We start from the raw sequence: 20,738 nt of genomic DNA, 5'->3' as shown, positions 1-20,738 counted from the left end.
AATTCAGAAGCCTATATTTCAATAGAATGGGTATGTATAAATTAAAAAAGTTTTGGTGAGTTTTGGCCAACCTGCAGAACTGAAAATAAAAGAGAGGTACAACTGCACGGTGCTCTCTGTCTTTTGCTGACCCAGATGCTGACATGTCACGAAAAAGGCAAATGAGATATTTTTGAAAATGAATGTCAGGGCAGCTAATGATCTGCAGATTCATAGTAGTTCTTGGTCTATAAAAGCATTTTGAAGGAACAACTGAAAATGCTAGAAGGCACCCAGAAAGGCTGCTTTTAGAGTTGATGATTCACATACAATAAATCACATCTTTGGCTTTTCTTTTGCGGTTAATTATTCACATCAACCAAAGGCAGGTTGTTTTTGAAAAATATAAACACATAACAAGGAATGATTAGTAAAGACAGGTTTATTTTACTTATCTGGCAAAAAAATGGCAAACAGCACCCAACTTTTCCTTTCTCTCCTCTGGCAAGAAACAGAACATATAATGTACTTTGCTGACATATCTTATCTTATGTAGGTCATAATTTCTCTATTGCTAACTTATTATATTAAACTATATGATAAATTGTCTTTCCACAAGTTATTATTTCTAATGTAAGGTTTACCCATGTCCACTGCAACTCAGATCTACTGTTGTTAAAAAAGGCAGCTATTAAATGAACCATAATATGCACCCTTTGATTTAAACAGTTAAAGACTGTTGTCAGTGTAAATAAGAGACCTAATTAGCAGTGACATGGGTTTCATCTGCTTAGACTACTTTGTTATGAATGATGGGTGCAATGTTGCCAGTTCCGTTTCTGATTGCAAAGCTGCTTAGGGAGTTAGAGATCATTAAAATACAGGAATTAACTCCTCACGCACAAACAATCCACAAAACACTGACCATTCACTTCCCCTTTCCGTCTCGGCTGTAAAGTGCAAGAAAGTCTTGGAAGTAGCAAAGATAAAGAAAACAGTTGCTGTATTGTCCTTGCAGAAATTAACTATTTACTGCACATGCAAGTAAACCTCATTCAGACTGAAAATCCTCACATGTAATCATAACACAGCAATACAAATCAAAACCCCTTTTGGCTGCACATTAAGCTCTGCTTTAAAAAATCAGTAAATTAATTTGACCAATATGATGCTTGATTAAAAAAAAAAAAAAACACACAAGTTGAATGATTATAGGCAACAAAATACAGTTTGACATGACCTTGGTTACGATGGTAAATGCAGCAGCATTGTCAAGCTGTTCAGGGAACAGTCACAACACAAAAAAAGGACACAAAATACTCTCGGAGTATGATAAGCACATTATCATGTTTCAGTCTAACGTACAGTACATGTTTTTGCAAGATCAGTATCTTACAAATGGAAATAATGTTATAAAATCACTGAAATAAGTTGACTGTTCCTGTGCTGTAGACAAGAACTTCACTTTGAATCTGCTGACCATGGAACATCCTTCTCTGGACACCCAACACTACCAACATCTCCCATGGCTGTAAAGGCCAAACAAGCTAATCTTTGTGATTCTTCTGAAGATTTATCAAATGATGATTGTCCCTAAAAGTGTTGCAGTCAGTCCATAGTTAGCAAAATAATTCTGATGTTCCTTGAGCCAATGATTCGCATGAAAATAATGTTATGGGCTATGTAGTTCAGAAATAACTCTACCAGTCAGACTCGTACACGTGTAAGAACAGCTGCAATGGCAGTAAAAACATTACATGAGTATGAAATAAAGGAGCAACTAAAAAACATCCACACTGGCAAAACATGGTATTCAAACATCATCAAAATGTCAGTCATTGTTCCAAAAGGACAATTATGTGACAAAAATCAATGTGACTCAGTGACCTACCACTCATTTCAGAGGGAAATCCTATAAAACCAGTCGTATAAAAGTCAAATGTTTTTAAAGAGTATGCTATTTGATTAGAGGACCATGCAGGTTTGTTGAGTACCAATCACAAGTGAGTTTTGTACACATATACATCCTTAAAATACAACTTATTTCTAGTTCTCTTTCATACCACATAAATATGCTTGTTTTCTTTCATTTGCTTAAAAAGTTAATCTTCTTGTGGTTACAGTTTTATTTACAACACACTAGCAATCTGTGCTGTTGATTCAAAAGTTCAACTCCCCAAAGTGGTCAGAACGAGGTCACTGCTGAACCTGGAAGACGTTGATCTTGCTTGTGTTTTTTAGTGTCTGTCGCCGGTTGCAAAACCAAACTCGCACCACCTCCCGGTCGTAGTTCAGCTCTCTCGCAATTTCTGTAATCTCTTGGCCTGTGGGCAAGGCGTTCTTCTCAAAGTACGAGTTCAGAACTTCTATGGCCTGTGGTGTGAAGCTAGTACGCCGTTTTCGTTTTTTGGACGGTTCACCGCCGACAAACTCCATCAGGTTCTGCTGGCCTTTCTGGTTCCAGTGCTCAGCTTCAGCAAGCCACTTTTCCAACACAGGTTTCAGCTTCTGAGCGCTCTTCGGGGTGATATCCAGCTTTTCAAACCTACAGGACAAAAGAAGGTTAATCTAAACCATTTAATAAGAATGCAAACTCCATAAAATGTTAGTCAACTTCATCTCTATGAATCCCATCTGAACAAAGTCTCAAAACAGTCACTTTGAGTATTTCAGGTAGACATTTTTGTAAAGATTAATGCTGCAACCTGTGCGTTGAGGACTGTAGTCTGTGTAAATGGGTGCCTGCTCAAACCACTGATATGACAAATGTTCTGTCACACTCATCATGGGCCAATTGGAGTGAAAAGACAAAATAAGACGGTAGGCATGCACAGCTCCAGTTGTAACTTGAGTTCAGTAGTTTATGGACTGTGGCGCTTTGTACTTGGATAAAACTTATGTTGAGGAAAGAGGAGTGAAACATCCTTTCAATCATGAAAAGCTTTCAGTGCAGCCCTTTGCTTGTTGTTTCAAAAAGAAATAAGGTCCAATTCTGACAAAACTGCCGCCATACTATATTTACATCCATGCTAGACGCTATACCTGCAGCAGCCATTGCTACTGCCTTGTTCTCCTTAAATGATGCTGGTCAGATCATTTCAGACTGGAGCTTAGGCAAGATGTACCTTGCTGATGGCAGATATGGAATATGGCCAAGATTAGCAGATATGAACACAAAGATGCTTTGCTATCTCAGTCTTGTTCTAACTAAGCCATCAACCAAGAACAACCAGTTTCAGTGGACAAATTTGACCACTGTGGCCATGATTTCTCATGTATCGGTTGGTATAGTGCTGCACATCCTGCCTACTTGCACAGCTGATAGAGGGGATAGGAGTTTCAGTATCAGGTGGAAGTTTACATGTGAAGCATGATTTCATCCATCAAAATATTCAGCTTCAAACAAGTATTTGTCTGCATTTAGCCTTTCAAAACAAGATTTTCAGTTCTTATTTCACATTTATCTTTTTGCAATGTTTTGAAACCAGCTGTCAAGGATTTGACAAAGTGAATCATAAGCACCACTGACAGTCTGAATCAACAGCTCAGCTCATACAACTGCATGTGTCCCCTTGTAAAACAGTCTTGTTGCATCTCACATACTTTGGTCTGAACTGTGCTTTGGCTGTGTTTGTTGTTCAGTGCACTCTGGGTAGTGAAGTCAAATGATTTCATTCACATCTTCCCACATCTTTCCCACTGTACTCACCTTGATCTACATTACGGTAACCTCTTCCTCGCTGTTCTCTTCACTAACACGAGACTCAGGTTAAATTTAAAAAGGCTTTTAGGATGAAATACCAAAGCAAAAGATATGTGTAAAAAGGCAACCATTTGATATCACTACTCTGAGTGCAGAGAGCATCAATACAACAGCTGTCATTCCACATGTTAAAATAACTGATGTGCATGTGCAGGTATAGCAGGTCTTTAGATGATGATATAGTGCACCGTCATTGATGACTCCCTGATGTTTCATAGGGAAAAACATTTTTATTATTGAAGCGTCTGTTGCATAAGCTTCACTGCCAAAGGCAACAAGAGCAGGGGAGTAAATTACCTGCAAATAGCAGACTGGCTGTAGGCCGGACCCTCAGTAGCAGTCAGAGCCTGACCTACTTGTGTCTGCGTAAGCCCCAAAGACAGCCGACGGATCTTGAAATTCTTGGCAAACTCTCGAATTTCCTCCAGATTAATGCCTTCCTCGCTGCTCACGACCTGCTGGGGTTCTACAGACGAGGAGAATCTGGTTAAAAATATCTACCTACTTAAAGCAGATCTATGTTTGGATAGAAGACGCAGGTGTACGTACTGCTCACAAGCTGGCCCACTTTCGCTAGGTCTCCACAGGTGATGGGTACTGTGGAGGAGAGCGTGGTGGCCGTCTTCAGTACAGACGGCTGTGGAGCGATAACGACTGGTGACTGGGTGACGGTCGTTGCAGAAGCCTGGGAAGGAACAAATATGAAATCTTAAATGTGAATGCAATAAAAGACATGGCAAAAAAGTATTCATACCCTTTTGAGGATGTCAGAATTGGACAAGTATTTTTCTATTTATCTATGTTTTTGTCCTTTTTTGAACCCAAACTACAGAAACATCGAGTATACATGCATCCACACACTGATTTAACTGTTTTTCTGAGATAATGAGTACTTTTCAGTTGTTTCCTTGGGATTGCTAATTGGCCGTGACAAGTCCCTAGTTGTAAGATCTACAAAAAAAGTAATGAAGCTTAATAAAGCATTCATTATTCATCACTTATTCATGTCTATCTATTTCTTATGCTCCCTCTGTTTCAGCCTGATCACTGTGACCACCCCCGCCACCTCTATTCTATCTAATCAGTGTCAAGGTTCAGCTCCTGAGAAGTCCACTCCCCTCACCCCCATCCCTAAGCCTTCTCATCAGTGTTTGCAGGGTTATCCTATCCTGCTGTCAGCCTCACTACACCCTCAAATACATAAAAACATCAGGATGAAGTCAAATAAACAATTGCTCACTCATATTTAAGTCTCTCCTGATTTGAATAGGTCTGACCTATGTCAGTGGTATGAGAAACGGCAGCAAGGCATGCTGTGGTCTGGCCTATCACAATGAATAGCCTACTGTACCTACACTATATAGACAAAAGTACTTGGTCACACCTGTTAAATAGCCATGAAATCTCCATTTGCAAACATTTCTAATACAAAATGGGTCGTTCTGAAGAGCTCATTGACTTCAAACCTGGTACTGTGATGGATACCAGCTTTGCAAAAAGATGGTTTGGGAAATTTCATCACTGCGGGATGCTCCACAGTCAACTGAGAGGGGTTAATGACTGCTTAGGCACACAGTGGGAAAAAGTCACTGACGCTCTCCCGTACCATAGCTGAATAGTTCTGAACTTCCAATGGCATTAATGGAAGCACACAAATGAGGCAGCGGGAGCTTCATGGAATGGGATCCCATGGTCAAACATCATGCAAGCCTCACATCACCAAGTCTGATGCCAAACTTCAGGTGGAGTGGTGTAGAGCACATTGACATTGGACTGTGGAGCAGTGTTCTGTGGAGGGACCAATCACGCTTCTCTGTTTTGAAGTCAGATGGGTGAGTCTGGGTATGGTGGATGCCAGAAGAACATTACCTGCCTGACTGCATTGCCAAATGTGTATTTTTCTGGAGGAGGGATAACGATATGGGGCTGTTTTCAAGGTTTGGGCTATGCCCCTTATCTCCAGTTAAGGGCGATCTTAATGGTTCAGCATACCAAGAAATTTTAGGCAATGCTATGCTTCTAACTTTGTGGCAATAGTTTGGGAAAGACCCTTCTCTATTCCAACATGACTGTGCTCCACTGCACAAAGCATGGAATATAAAGGCATGATCTGAAGAGTTCGGTGTGGAAGAACTTAACAAGCCTGCCAGAGCCCTGACCTCAAGCCCACTGAGGAGCACTGTGACCAATTGAGAGCCAGGCCTTCTGGTCCAACATCATTGTCTGACCTCTTAAATATTCTATAGAACGAATGGGCACAAATTCCCACAGAAACACTCCAAAATCTTGTGGAAAGCCTTCCAAGAGGAGTGGATGCTGTTATAGCTGCAAAAAGAGGGCCAACTCCATGTTAAAGTACATGTAATTGGATATAATGCTATTACAGTCCTTGTTGGTGTAATGGTCAACTGGCCAAATACTTTTGTCCATATAGTGTATATACTATTTATAGGACAAAATTAGTCAAGATCCTAAGAGCTAACAGCTCTTGTGGGGAAAAATAGTTCATAAATATATGGACGCATGTCAACAAAGGGCTTTTGTATAAAACTTAAACAGCATATGAGTGGGCTTCTCAGACACAGCAGTATTCCCCTGAAAGGTGCTGGCATACTGCAGTGGAGATGTAGTTTTGACGCTTTGCCCCTCTGACTAACACACATTGCTAAAAAGTCAGGATGGTACTGATAAGTAGACACTCCAACTGTAAAGTTTTATGATTCTATTGTTAATTTCATTACATTTTCTCTCGCTTTACTTCAGGTCTTTTCATTTCATGGTTTTATCCATGACTCATCTGTTATCACTAAAGAGGCCAAGTTTATGACCTAAACTGCAGCCAGTCAGCAGGGTGAGCTCTAAACATTCTGGCTTCACTCTGAAGAGGACATTTGCTCAGTCAGTCTTAAGTAGAAATACATAATATTGAATTTTTACTGACATAACAGTATTTTTCCACTCATTTTAGCCAATATGGATAATCTTTTATAAGCACCTTTTTTCCTTCCAAATTGTGAAGAACACCCAGTCTCTCCTGTACTAGAACTAACCTGTTACTATTGTTATAAAAGTCAGATGGGTTTTTGACGCAGACATCTGCCTTCTACTCCTGCAATACCACATCATCACTGGGGGAAAACTAACCTCAAAGGGTCTAAACCCAGCTCACATTCTCTATCAGTGGGTGAACAATCCAAGGCTTGGTGAATTCTCCTTCACACTGATAGGAAGAGCCAACATCGAAGGATCAAGAAAGCCACAAACAGTGCAGTAACAACCTGCTGACAGCTCTGTAGAGCACTCAATAAGAATGTGACCCGTTTTTATCCAGTTTATGCTTCACTATCAAAGTTGATTCTTCTAAGTAAACAGCAGGTTTGCAGGGTGATTCACTGAGACTATCCTAACAAAGTGCTTGATAAAACCCTATAAAACCACATTCTTCTCAAGTGTAAAAACTAACCTAGGTGTAGCTAAGAAGATGAAAACTTCAGTCCTAAGAGCCATTCCTGAGTCATTCTTACTCTTAACATACAGTCTATGGTAAAAAAATATATATACATACAGTGCTTAACAAATTTATTAGACCACCCTAACCCTAACCAAAGTAAGGTTTATGCCACAGCTGCCAGAAATCAACAGTATTGGCAACCACCAAAATCACCTTCCATGTTTCTGCAATGGTCAATACACCAATATGTAGAAGCTCTTCAACCGAAATGACATCCCCAATGCCAAAATACAATTATCATTGTTATCCATGAACTTTCAAATTTACTGATCCACAAAAAAACCTGAAAAAAATAGCAAAGCACATTAATATTTTTTGATTAATATGTCAAACTATAGCTATCTACTTGCATTCCTGAACAGAAAAAAAGCTCAGAGAAGCCCAGTGAGCTGGCTCAAATTTGGGTGAACTCAGTTTGAAATCCCTCATTCCTGTTCAAAATGGTAAAACGTCGAGAGCTCACTGAAAATGAAAGAGTCCACATTAAAGCACTTCATGATGCTGGATGGTCTTTGAGACAAATATGACAGGTGGTCTAATAAATTTGTTAAGCACTGTATTTAAAAATATCGGTCTTATTTCTGTTGTTTACCTGTGTGCTAGGCTTTGTGAGTGTTGTAGGAGCAGCAGCTTTAGGCAGAACTGCAGCAGAAGTTGCGACAGCTGCAGCTCCATTCCCCACCGTGGCGATGATCTGACCCTGGGTGTTCAGAAGCAGCTGTGGGGTGACTGTCTGGACCTGGAGACCTTGAAGACCCTGGAGTCCCTGGAGGGGCAGGGTTGACGTTGCAGCCCCTCCAGCCAGAGATGCTGGGTTCACTAGCAGAGGCAGGGTTCCTATGACCTGTGAGAATTGTTTCAAGTTAAGTGAAACAGATCAGACACTTAAAGAAAATTGAACAACCAGTCTAATGGCATTTCTGCATCTGGCTAAGCAGTTCACTCACAATATAATCATGCTTCTTAAGAATTGTTTTTGTTTGCAGACTAACTCTAATGGGCTGCAGCAGCCATAAGATTGAGTAATGAAACTATTTGAAAGGACATATCAGTTCAGACCGCTCTACTGACTTGAAACAGCTCTGCTGAGTGATGCTAACTGCAGGCTGGGGCTTTATTCCCAACACAGAAATGCAAAACAATAACAGTTTGATAGTCCTTGGAGTAAAACTGATTAAACATCATGTTTAAATGTTATTAAAGCTTTCTCATTTAGGTATTAAATTTGTTCTGCCTCCTATGCAATCAAAGAACTTTCATCAGCTGATGGCACAGTTGTTAAAAGGCAAGAGAAGTAAGGCATAAAATCAAAACTCTCCAATATATTCTAGTATAATGCAATGCAATACAAAGCATTCATTCATCTATTATCTGCTCAACTAGTTTGGGGTCATGCAGGCTGGAGCTCCAGCTGTCATAGGGTGACAAGTGGAGTAAACCATCAAAAGGCTGACATATAGACCCACACTCACACCTGTGGACAATTTACAGTCACCAGTCAGCTCAACAAGCACGTCTTTGGACTGTGGAAGGAAGCTGATGTTCCTCAAAAGAACTCACGCATGCACAGGGAGAACATGCAAACAGAAAGGCCCTGTCTGAAAGGGGTTCAAACCAGCAACCTTCTTGTTGTGAGTCCACAGTCATACTACCGTACAGCCCTAGGATAAAGAATGCTAGAAAATTTAAATCTAATGGAAAAAAACCTGCAAATTTTATTAAAGCCCACCTGTCCCTGTGCATTTGTGATGATCTGGCTGGTGATGCCGGCCATGTTGGACATGGCACTGGTCAGGATGGGAGTGGAGGTGAGGGAGCTGAGGAACTGGGGCTGAGCTCCAAGAGAGGCGGCGTTAATCTGAGCAGAAAAAAACACAGCATGTGAAAACAGCATGATAAAATCACACAGTGTTAAATGAAGTACTGAAATTTTACTATGTGCTTACAATGGCAGGATTGATGGATAGTCCTGCAGTCTGGAGTGCTGCGACAGATATGTTGGACTGAGAGACAGTCGTGGAGGCTGAGGTCGGCTGGGCTGCTGCCACCTGAGCAGCAGTGACCTGTGCATTGGTCACTTGTGTTGGCTGAGTCGTCACCTGCTGAACAGCTGCCTGCACTGGCTGAATGGACGCAGCTTGATGCTGGAACATGGTCTGTGTATTTGTGTGCAGCTGGGGCTGGACCGAGTTCAGGACTGTAGCAGCTGAGTAAAGATTAGAGGGCAGACTGACTTTTATTCCCTGGTTCAGTGTGCATATGTGATACACAGAAGACACTTAAACAAACTAGTGGTCTTTGACACATTGATGCCAGAACATTGATAAGCTTACAATGGGATGTTAGCATGTTCATGTTTGGCAGGTATGTTCAGTATTGTCTCATATGCCCTTTTCCTGTAATCACACCAGTGTTTCGGTCATGGAATGTAAAGAGACTATTTTAAGGTCTACACCACTATTCAATAAACAAGAATTTCAATTCTTAAAGAGATTGTTTAATAGATTTAGCTATTTAATTCTATTACCAAATTAATTCCTCAAGGAACTGTAGGAAGATAGTTTTTTTATCAATACATTTTGCTTAGAGTAACTTGAGATTTTTCAAAATTTTAAAGGATGCCTTACCAGAAAAAAGATTGAGAAACGCTTATCTAGAGCAATGGTTGTAGCTTCAGGAGCCATAAAAGTCCCGTAATTACAAATTGTGACTCAAAATACCCCATGATTTTCAATGATTTTTATTTATCTAATCAAGCATGTTCCAGTCTGTAACCAAAGACAGAACAAAAACATATGACTGAACAAAGAGACGGGACAAAACAAGCACATTTTACCCCAACCTCCTCTGAATTTCCATACATGTTTAGCAATTTCCAGAGATTTTGACAAAGAAGAAGCTTTGTTATCCATAAAGGGAGACAACTGAGTTTAGATATTAAGAAAACATTGAAATGTACCCATAAGTCTATAAATGGACGCCCACTTAGTTGAGAACCACTGATCTAGGGGTATCACTGAAATTTGTAGGAATGGGAAAACATATGTGGACATTTTTCATCTATAAACGAGGATTTAGACCCTATAACTGGGCAAAATGAGCAGATGACAGATATCCAAAAGAAATACAACACATCGGAAGGACAACAGAAATGTCTGAGACTCTGAACCAAATATTATGATAATACATCTCATTCTTTTTAAGAGACATTTTTTTTTACTACTGTAACTATAAGCCACTATAACTGTTAGATTGTGTGGACATTATATTTTCATTACTACCCAATATTTATCAGTAAAGTACATTATAGTCTGTGCCAAAGTTGATAAAGTGACCAGCCCGTTTATTTTTCCATTTCTACAGATACACTGCTAGCACTGCTTCAGAAGGTCAGAGTTAGATGTTGTGTTTCTTTGTCAATATTGAAGTCAAATGTCAGCTGTGATCAATCCAAAATAAATTTGGACTCCACAAGACTATGAGAAGCCAGACAAGGAGAAATTGTACTCTAGCTGTATTACCTTGGAGGCCAGCAAAGGGCAGTTTGAGCAGGTTTCCAGCCGGGTTAGCTGCAGCCAGTCCCGGCAGAGTGGCTACATTAGTGGTCGGTAAGGTGAGAACAGCCAGCCCACCCTGGCCACCGATAGAGCCCCCCATACTGAAGGGGATGAGCAAAGGCTGCCCCAGAGATCCGGTCTGAGCCATCATACCGGTCATCAGAGTGGCCAGGCTTTCCTGGGTCAGCACCTTGTGTGATCAAATAAAAGATACACATTCATGAGAGGTGAAGAGAGTCACATTATTCCAGATCTTCTGATTTATCTGTTTTGATATGCTTTCTATGTTTTTACTGGGGAAGGTAATTCAATTTATTGTTTTCACTCTCAATTGTCCTGCTCACCACTTGTAAGGTGTTTTAATAGGGTGTTCTGTTTATTTTTTGTTGCAGTGGTATGGTGTGACTTCCTCCAATTGCTGGAAATGATGTGCTGACAGTTTCCAGAGCCTCAGGCTCAGTACTCAGGTGTCAGATTTGTTCCATTATTCAGATTCACAGTGCACTAGAGACAATTGCTTCAGTCAGTGACTCCAGTAAATCATGTTCTGTAGCCTGTGGCTGACAAAAGTATCATTAATCTATGTGGCACATGAATATTGGACAAGAAATAATACATGAAGGCAAACAAGACCCTCCAAAACTTCAGGAGCTTTTCCTGTATCCACATGAACTTTATATTTCAATAGCTTCCTGCTCTTTTAGTCCTTCAGTTAGGCCAACATGCCGCATCTGAATCAGTAACTGGTTTAAGTGAACAAGATCCCATAACCCCAATCCTGGCCTTGCTGCATTGGCTTCCTTAGTTTAAAATTCTGGTCACTAACTTTTGATGGTCTGCATGACCAGACCCTGATATATACTGTTTACTTGCAAACCCATCATAAGCCTGGAGGCCCACCCAGATAGAAGAAAGCAAAACTAACCAGACATGCAAACTAATGAGTATTGCATGAGACAGTTTACTTTGAACATGGGCAGTGTGATAAGAGTGTGCATGCTGTGGTACCTGTGGACATCCTTGTACAGCGATGGGCATGGCAGCCTGTGGCTGTGGCAGGGACACACTGACAGGGACGGCAGGAGTCAGCGTTTGGACAGCAGGGGACGGAGCCTCTACAGACACCACCTGCTGCTCACCCAGCACTGCAGGAGCACAGCCAGGGTTAGTTCTTTCTGACATTTAAAGTTTTTTTTTTTTTTGCAGCTGGTATTAACATTTCACAGCAACTGTGTCATTTATGTATGAAAAACTGGTGCTCTGCTATCCATCATTGTCTTCAATGATTTACCTGCTCCCCCGGTGCTCTGGGGTGCAGCAGAGCTTTCCTGTGGGCTGCTGACTTCAGGTCGCTCTGCAGGCCGAGCCACTACCTCCTCAGCTTTGCATTCAGTCTTTACATCAGGTAGCGATGGCGGCTGAGTCGCATCAACTTCAACCTCAAGCACACGAATAGTCTCATGGCCGGACATCACAATGACCTGTGTAGGATATAGTAAAACTTAGATGACTCATCTGCAAAAGGAGCTGCCTGCTGTATTCCACTTTGACCTATAGTTCAGTGATATTCATAGAAGATGATGTAATATAATTTTGATAAGTTTATGAAACAGTTATGTCAGTAAAAATACAGTCCTGTTTTAAGTAACACTGAGTTTAGCACATGTAGGGCTGCAAATCAGCCAATTTCTTAAAACGTAGTTCACCACCATCTTTAATAACATAACAAAACTAATTTTGACCTGATTGATGATTCATGGTATGCATAATGAAACTTATAGGAGAGGCAGCGAGACAACCTGGGCAGAAGGACAAGGTGCAGAGAGACAATCAGAGCCTGACCGATATGTTGATGATATACTGTTGGCCAATATCTTACTACTATAACTGGTGTGTCTGTCTGTGTATGTGTCTGTCTTGCACGCCACACTATTTCTCCATTATCCTTGACACCTCTTAGAAGGCTTCTTGGGTGTACTGATTTGAAACTGGTGCCATGAAAAAATAAAAAAAAAACTACTGCGTTTCATTTACCTCAGAAATCAGATGTCAGAGCTGGGAATGACATTACACCAGAGTTGAATGGGTTCCATTTCCATTGAAAACAACCAGTTCTTGGAAAGGTATATAGTCATCTTAAGCTTAAAAAACCTATTAGCCTCCACGTCAGTAATTACTGAAATGTTTCCCTCTAAAATTGCCATGACTACTAGTCTAAAAGGACGCTATCGGTCAGGCTCAAGAGACAATGCAGTAGGAGAGAGGAGGATGCATACCTGGTTGTCTTTGGCAGAGGGAATTTCAAAGTGCAGGATTTAAATGGCTGTAAAAAGACTTCTGCAGTCAGACAGTGAATGGCTAAGGAGAACAGAGAAGCCAAGCACATGTTAGGACACCAAAATGACCAAAAATTAAAATAAAGACAACACTTAAAAGGAAAGAGGCATGAATGCAGAGAGAGCACGACTACACTAAAACAATGATAAGAGCATCAGCCAACAAGCAGCACAAGCAATGCTTTCTAAAAGCTCCCTTCACCACAACCACCAATGAAGAGCATTGCTTTTGTTTGCCGACTATGACTACACAAAGTGTTACTGGAGAGAGAAAAACACAATTAATTATTAAGCAAGGAGTTTAAAAGTCGGTAAACATCACAAGCATAGGACAGCAGGTATTACTGTATGAAAAAACAACAAAAAGTGGCTTCAGATTTTAATGAACATTATCATTCCATTATGATATGGTATGCTTGCAAATGGAGGTTGACAGAAGCACAAAATTTAGAAGTTATCATAGGGTTTGGGTGAGTCTAATGTGGCTTTGGAAAGAAGAGGAAGCCCTGTGGTTTGCTTTGACAGAAGGTGAGTGTTACCTGCTCATTGACAGTAAGTGGGGCATCTTTGGCAGGGAGATCCTGGGAGTTCATGACTTGATGCACCACCACAATCACTGTCCTCCAGGCATTCTGGGTGAAGAAATATCCATTAGAAACAAACTCAAAACAGACAATGCAACACAAAGAACATCACTGATCTGTTGGGAACTTCATTTGTACAAAAGCAGGAGGGAAAACACAACATATAGTTGTGGACAAAAGAGACAGTGGACAACACGTGCAGTTTTAAGATGGAAAATAAGTCTGACTAAACATGTCGATGAAAAATTTGGTATGTCTATTGGCTATAAACCACATGATCACTGAACCAATTGGTGTTGTTACCCTATTGGCTGGTATACATGTAACTTGGTATCATTTTGAATTTTTTCACATTTTTTCTGTTCTCATACTACCCTATTTAAATGTTGTTTGCAAAGTTTCTTTATGACCCTGATGAAGGCTACAAGCCGAAATGCGTCAGTCAAATAGAGTTCTTCTCTTAACTACAAGTGTTGCTGGAGATTTCTGTTCTCTTCAAGACTTTCTTCATCCTCCATGCACCTTGGAAGTCGGTAAGGTTGTGCCAGAATTACCCACTTCATGAATTCATGACAAAATAGTTCCATCGGAGCTGGGGGGTCAGCCCCCAGGCTGGCTTATGTATTAATGAGTTTTGTAGAGGATGTCACAAAGATAGACAAGGCATGTTTTGTCCTGACAGGGAGAGATCTGTATCTGCATCCTGAGGCAATCTGTAGTTTCTTATTAGTCCTTCTGTTGTTTATGCTGCACAAAGACTCCAGATGCACTCCACTGATTTTACTGCTTAGTTTAATGATCTTATGAGAGGGTCAAGAAGTATGTTGCTCATAGCACCAAATCAGTCTGTTATGTTCAAATTAAGAACTGGTTCACCTGTAGAAAGATAGTAGTATTGAGTGATTGGTCTGCATTGTATGTAGTTTCCTCAAGAAAAGAGGGATCAGGGGTGCAAACAGCCTAGTGGTTCGTGCCCCATGCATGTGGTTAAAGTCTGGCCTGTGGCTCTTGCTCATCCCTGTCTACCCACTGTCCTATCTCTCAAATAAAGGCAAAAAGCCCCATAACAACCTTAAAAAAAGAAAAGTAATTGCTGGCATTTGGAGTAGATTACTTCAATGTTAGCTTTGAATGTGAGTTTGTTGTCAATTGTTGTGCCAAGGCACCAGACCTTCTTAGTGGTCTAGCTCAATGGTTCTCAAATGGTGTGGCAGAGACAAGTCAAGGTATACCATGGGAATTTGTATAACCATGCATTATTACTGCAAGACACTATAACACATTTCAAAGAAGCTATTCTGCATGGATATGATAATGGTTTGCCTCAAGAATCTGGCAGGATTTCAGATGTGCCTTGAGCAAATAAAGTTTGAAAGCCACTAGTCTAGCTGTTGATTTTTAGTGTGGGAATGGTAAAATGTCAATAGTGAAAGGCTTAAGCAGCTCTTTTGTTTTTGATACACTAAGGTCCAGCAGTTCTCACCCAGAGAATCCTTTTGTCTCAGTTCGGAGCTGCTCTTCAGGGCTTTTAAAGGCCACAATAACTACGTCATCTGAGTAATAAGTACAGGCCCTCTGAAGGACTTATTTTTCTTCAAATAAGTGAAGTGAAAACCCAGTTGGTTGAGCAGGTGCCAACATACTCAGGTCACAGTCCTCAATGCACTGGTCGCAAAACAAATCCTGATCCTAGCCCTGTTAAGTGCATGCCTTCCTTTTTTCTTCTCTCTATGATTCTTTCTCTGCAGCTGTCCTATCCTTAAAGGCAAAAAGCCCCCAAAAACATTTTTTATGAGAAACAGGGAAACTTGATATCATTTACAAGTAGAGAAATCAAAATGTAAGTTAATAACAGACAAATTTACCCCAAGAGAATCTGGCTACAGACCTATGTGTTGGGGCGTCTTGGGCTCATATGGTGCAGAACTCCACAAGCGGGCGACCCTGACCATGGTGTGAGATGTGACATGCATAAACCAAGCCTAAATATTCTGTTCACTGTTAGAGGTTACGGTAAGTGGCTATTTTTCACAGCATTAAACTTCTTTAATAAAAATGGACTGATAATTAACAGACCACAAACTAAAGAAAATCCAAAGAGGATTAGGGTAAGGGCTGCAAAATTTAAAACTAACACTCCACAAACTGAGGAAAACCCAACAAGGGTAAGTATGTCACTTCCTGCCCCATGGTTGAGGTTTGCAGCTGGACGACTTTCAATTTACCACCTTAATTTATGGCCCTACGACAGCAGAAATCACACACCAACATTAAGGTTACAAAACAAAAATAGACAAAGATGTCTTATATATGCATACACAACACTAGGGTTAGGCATCTTTTTTTCCAACACTGGTGCGACATCAATACTTTTTAAATTAGGCGGTGCCTAAACAATGCCTGAATTGATACTTGTTAGAAAAAAGGGATAAAATGCAGTGGTTAAATAAAAGCTTTGCTGTAATCATACATGATTCAACGAAATATCTCAAATGAAGGCAAAAAAATACAAGTAAAAATGCACTGTCTTTATGCAAGTTACTCAAAGTGCATCATGTGCCTTTCATTTGGAGTGACTGAGGGTCACGCCAGGGTGGCAGGGAACCAAATCGAAGGACCAAAATCTGTGATTTGCCTCAGGATGTTAGGTGTTGGATGTGTTGTTTACCAGTAGCATGTTGGTACTGGATTTCAATACTCTTCTCTATACAACACTGAACACAGATATGCACAAAATACAATGAAGCTTTAACAGAATTTCAGGCATAAAAATTCAGGCATACATATAAATATAAGGCTCCATAAATAGACATACAGGAAATGGATAATATATTTTAGTTTTCTTTTCCTGACATTAGGTTGTGTTTATTATGTGGGAGTTTGGCAGTATTTTTCTTCTACATTCATGCCAGTAAAGCATACTGAATCTAACTGAATTAAGTCATTCAAAGTCTAACTCCCCTTTTCATTGTGCAGCTATTTCTGTGACAAAAACATGTGCTAAGTGTCATGCTGGTGACCTCAGTTAGCCTGTAGTATCTGCACTTAAAGGGCTTAATCCTAGTTAAGATAGAGCCACATGCAGAGGACTGTTTTTTTAATTCATAGCTATTTCTGTCATTGCAGGACTAGACTATTTGGAGGGGCCTATATAAACAGGCCATACTGTGTTGCACTTTGGCTGCTAAAAACCGGGGGTAAACTCGCTGATCGTAGGCATGGAGTGGTTGCAAATCCACAACAGATCGAGCAAAGATTGCAGCTGGTGCATTTCCTGCTGCAATGCCCCGTTAGAAATGAGGATGTGTCAAAACTTCAGCGGGTGTTGATGGGCTCCCCACCCCCATCCTGCCCAATAAAAGTCTCGTCGCGTCGGCCACTTTTGGAGACAAGAGCTACCCACCAACTACAGGCGACAGAAATCATCTCGACCCGTGTCTAGAGACCGAATATTATGTATTTCCCTCTCTTTATCATAAATATATAAATTATGCTAATTACGAACATTGCATATTAACCAAAACTCATTTCCTCTCGCCATTTCGCTGCTCTGTGCGAAAAGCAGGCACGAATAGTCTCCGGTTATTATATGCAACTTACCGCGTAAATGCAGCTTATTTTCTGTAATCCTCCGCTCTTATAAAGGTCCTTGTCACAGTTTGTTTCGGTCACACATAATTAAAAATTCATCTCAGCTCCCAGACAGGCGCTGTGACTGCACACAAAAGAGGAATTTGCATTGATAAGGAGGCTTGCAATGTTGCAATGTCCCCTTTCTTAATATTTAATGACGATGCCCTTTCAGCAACAGTTCAGGCAATCAAAAATCCTTGAGGTGACTCAGAGAATCCTTTTTGAGCTGAAAAGTCGGACAAATTTGCCACAAAATTGGCCTTTGGCACTACGTCATGAACATAATTTATGCAAGAAAAAATCTTGCATTGAAAAATGTCTGCCTCGACTTGAGAGGTGCCATGGTTCTCTTAAAGGGGCCGCAGCACATTTAAGGCAGAGCAGAGAGAAGCACTGACACGATGAGAAAACACACAAATCACTTTGAGACAGCACTGACAAATGCCTGAAACTGCACCATACTCAAGGATAGTATTTTTAATGTATAAGGAAACTGTTCATTTCTTTGGATTAACGTATAATTTTGGAAATAAGCTCACTAATACTGTTTCTAACAGACAGAAAAGTTGTTTACCTCTCAGTTAAACAGCTGTTTGGAGCTATTTTGGATATAATCGGGGAAATGTACTAAAATATAGTGCTATAATTATATTTGCAGAACTACTTTATTCATTTTAATACTGAAAAAGGGGCATTTGCTGGTTTGTATGGGCCTGCTTTTTAAAAAATAAAATATATATTTTGTTTGTCTAATGAACAAGGCTGTCCATAAGGGGGATAAAGGAAGGAGCTTTCTGCGGCCCAGCCAAATTTGGGGCCCGTGGAGATCAACAATATTGCTCTTGACAAAGCAATATTTTTTTATTATTTGTGCCAAGTATAAAGCCTTCAAAAGAATGTGAACCCCTTTTCTTAAAACAGAATCAAAATGGGTTAAAAGTGGCAAAAATGGGTTAAAAAAGGCATTAATTTGCAGAAACAATGATCAAATTTGGTTAAAATTGGCTTAAAATGAGTGCAAGAAGTAGTGAAAATGGAATAATTCTAGCAAATATGGGTCAACAGAGGATGGTAGGTAGAAGGTGGAAAATGGCAAAGAAACAGGCTAAAAAAAATGGTGGAATGGCTTGTAAAGCACCAAAAAAACTTAAAAGTGTCAGAGATGGGCGGTAAAGGTGGTGAAAAGCAATTATAACGTGGCAAAAATGGATAACAGAAGCAAAATGGGAAGAGAAAATGGGTTAAATTGTGGCAAAAACTGGTTTATAGTGGCAAAAAAAGAGGCAAAAATTGGTTACAATTGCACAAATTTGACGAAAGTGGCGAATAATAGTGGCAAAAATGAGCGGAAAAAAGGTTTAAAGGGGTCTAAAAGAAGCACAAAGAAATAATTTCTACATCAGAACCCAACAACAGTTTGACACACACACTTTTTAGCTCCAGAATAAAATACCTAATGTCAGGATGCCAGCACCAATGCTACTGATCCAACACACATGCATTGATCAATAAATCACATCTGGGGAGGGCTCTTCAGGGTTTGTTAGGGCTCAGCCAAATCTGTGGGCAGGCCTGCAAGCTAAATAAAGTCTCATGGGCAGATATCTCTCCGTTATTGACAGCTTTACTTAGTAGTAGACTCCAACCTTTTCATAGTTTTTTGTGTTTAGTAGAAATAATTTTATTTTTAACAGGACTGAAGCATGTCTCAGTATCAATACAGATTTTTATTAAACAAAACTGTTGAAGAAAACCAAAAGTTACGATACGATATGATACAATACGATACGATACGATACGATACATGCTGATGTGAAATTATTAGTGAAACTGTCTTGGACTCCAAGTGCTGCCACCATGGCTATTAATCAAAACAACAAAAGCAACAACAATCCACAAGTAAACATACAATCTACATGTACACATAGTTTAGATGAGTAGTTGAGTTGCAAGATTGTACACAGTATGTAAGTGTGATATCTTTTAGCTCTTTCTCTAATAAAAAAAGTTCACCTATGTCCTGGCTTTTGTTTATACGTTGAAAAAGATAAAAAAGAAATCCTTTGTTATATTTGAGCTCCAGTATGGACAAGTTGAGTTAATTACATCCATCCTTAATTATCTCGATGAAATACACGTTAAATTCATATAGTCAGTCCTAATTTCATTGAACATGTATTTAAATACCTCATGTGAGACAACAGTTGTCAACAATTCAGTTACAGATATTAACAACAAGCAGAGAAATAACTAGGATATCTGGGCCATTTAACTGCACAGATCAGGTTATTATATGACCATAATTAATCAACAAGTAAGTGCAAACTGATTTACAGCCTAAAGGATTGAAAGGGTATCAGATTAACACAATTCGTGAGCTATAGATAGGCCTTTGTCAGTGAGACTAATGCACAGGTGTTATCAATATTATTAATGGCAGCTGAGTTTTAGTAGCAGCAGCAGGCCAGAGCCTGAAGCAACAGTAAGAAACTTACACCAATATTTATACCTTTGCTTTTCTATGACAAATCATATTGTCCTTGTGAAATGAGGCCTGTGATATATTATAGTAGTGCAGTTAGTCTCAAAAAGCCAAGACACTACACTCTTAAATCATTCTGGTGCCTTTTTTTAATGTATTTTTTTGAACAATTAATATAACAAAGCCACTATTAACGTGGGCTTATTATCCACACCTGTGCTTGTTCTATTTTGCCTGTCTTCTCTACTTACTGAGCTATATACAGTATGTGTAGCAACACTTACAGCAGGAGGCTACCTTTTTGTATCAATAATCTTGAACAGTCTTGCCAAATTGAACCAGTATATCAAAATGACCAATTTACAGTTTATGATGGTGCTGCCCTAATTTTTAGTTGTTATTCAGTCTCTGAAAACTGGGCACTGTGTCCATCAATCAAAAAAAAAATCTCATCTAGCATAGACTGTGTGAATATGAAACTTTTTTTTTTGTTGTTTAACAAATTCAAATCTGTGGCTTTTGGCACATAAACTGACATATACAGGGTTGAATTAACTGAAACCATTTAATAATTGATTTTAATAAACAGAAAAGAAGCTGATGAAAACAATTCAATTATTTTAAAGTAGAAAAAAAGATTTTATTACAGTTTTTGGATGAGGACATCTTTTGTCACTTTACAGCTCAAAAGGAACTTTTAGTTACTTGAAGGCCTAAAGGGTAAAGCTTGCTAGCTAACGAGCTAGCTGGCCTCCTTCTTAATATTCTCACTTTTATTCTTGAAGTAAAGACATAGATTCTTGTCCTCTGAATGTTTAACATCGTTTTTGATTAAAAGTTGATTAAATTAGAGCTAAATAAAACTGATATGCATCTTAAAAGAAGTCAGCAGT

General features: G+C 39.7%; 1 protein-coding gene across 2 annotated transcripts; it reads right to left on the bottom strand.

Annotated features, from left to right (window-relative positions):
- Positions 1-425: 425 nt before the first annotated feature.
- On the bottom strand, positions 426-17,617 carry pou6f1 (POU class 6 homeobox 1). Of its 2 annotated transcripts, XM_041798636.1 has the most exons (12): positions 17,331-17,617; positions 13,686-13,778; positions 13,087-13,168; positions 12,102-12,291; positions 11,819-11,955; positions 10,775-11,000; positions 9,200-9,459; positions 8,983-9,111; positions 7,846-8,097; positions 4,292-4,427; positions 4,040-4,208; positions 426-2,524 (listed from the first exon to the last, which is right to left on the bottom strand). In XM_041798636.1, exons 4-12 carry the CDS (start codon positions 12,280-12,282, stop codon positions 2,176-2,178), a joined length of 1,839 nt encoding a protein of 612 aa, XP_041654570.1. In that variant the 5' UTR covers positions 12,283-12,291; positions 13,087-13,168; positions 13,686-13,778; positions 17,331-17,617; the 3' UTR covers positions 426-2,175. The 2 variants fall into 2 exon arrangements, with proteins under 2 accessions (XP_041654570.1, XP_041654569.1); XM_041798635.1 differs by lacking the exon at positions 13,087-13,168.
- Between the last annotated feature and the right edge of the window lie 3,121 nt (positions 17,618-20,738).

The sequence above is a fragment of the Cheilinus undulatus genome, linkage group 11, assembly GCF_018320785.1.
Source record: "Cheilinus undulatus linkage group 11, ASM1832078v1, whole genome shotgun sequence".
Lineage (NCBI taxonomy): Eukaryota > Metazoa > Chordata > Actinopteri > Labriformes > Labridae > Cheilinus > Cheilinus undulatus.
The sequence above is the reverse complement of the archived record's forward strand: the minus strand, read 5'-3'. Positions and strand labels throughout refer to the sequence as shown.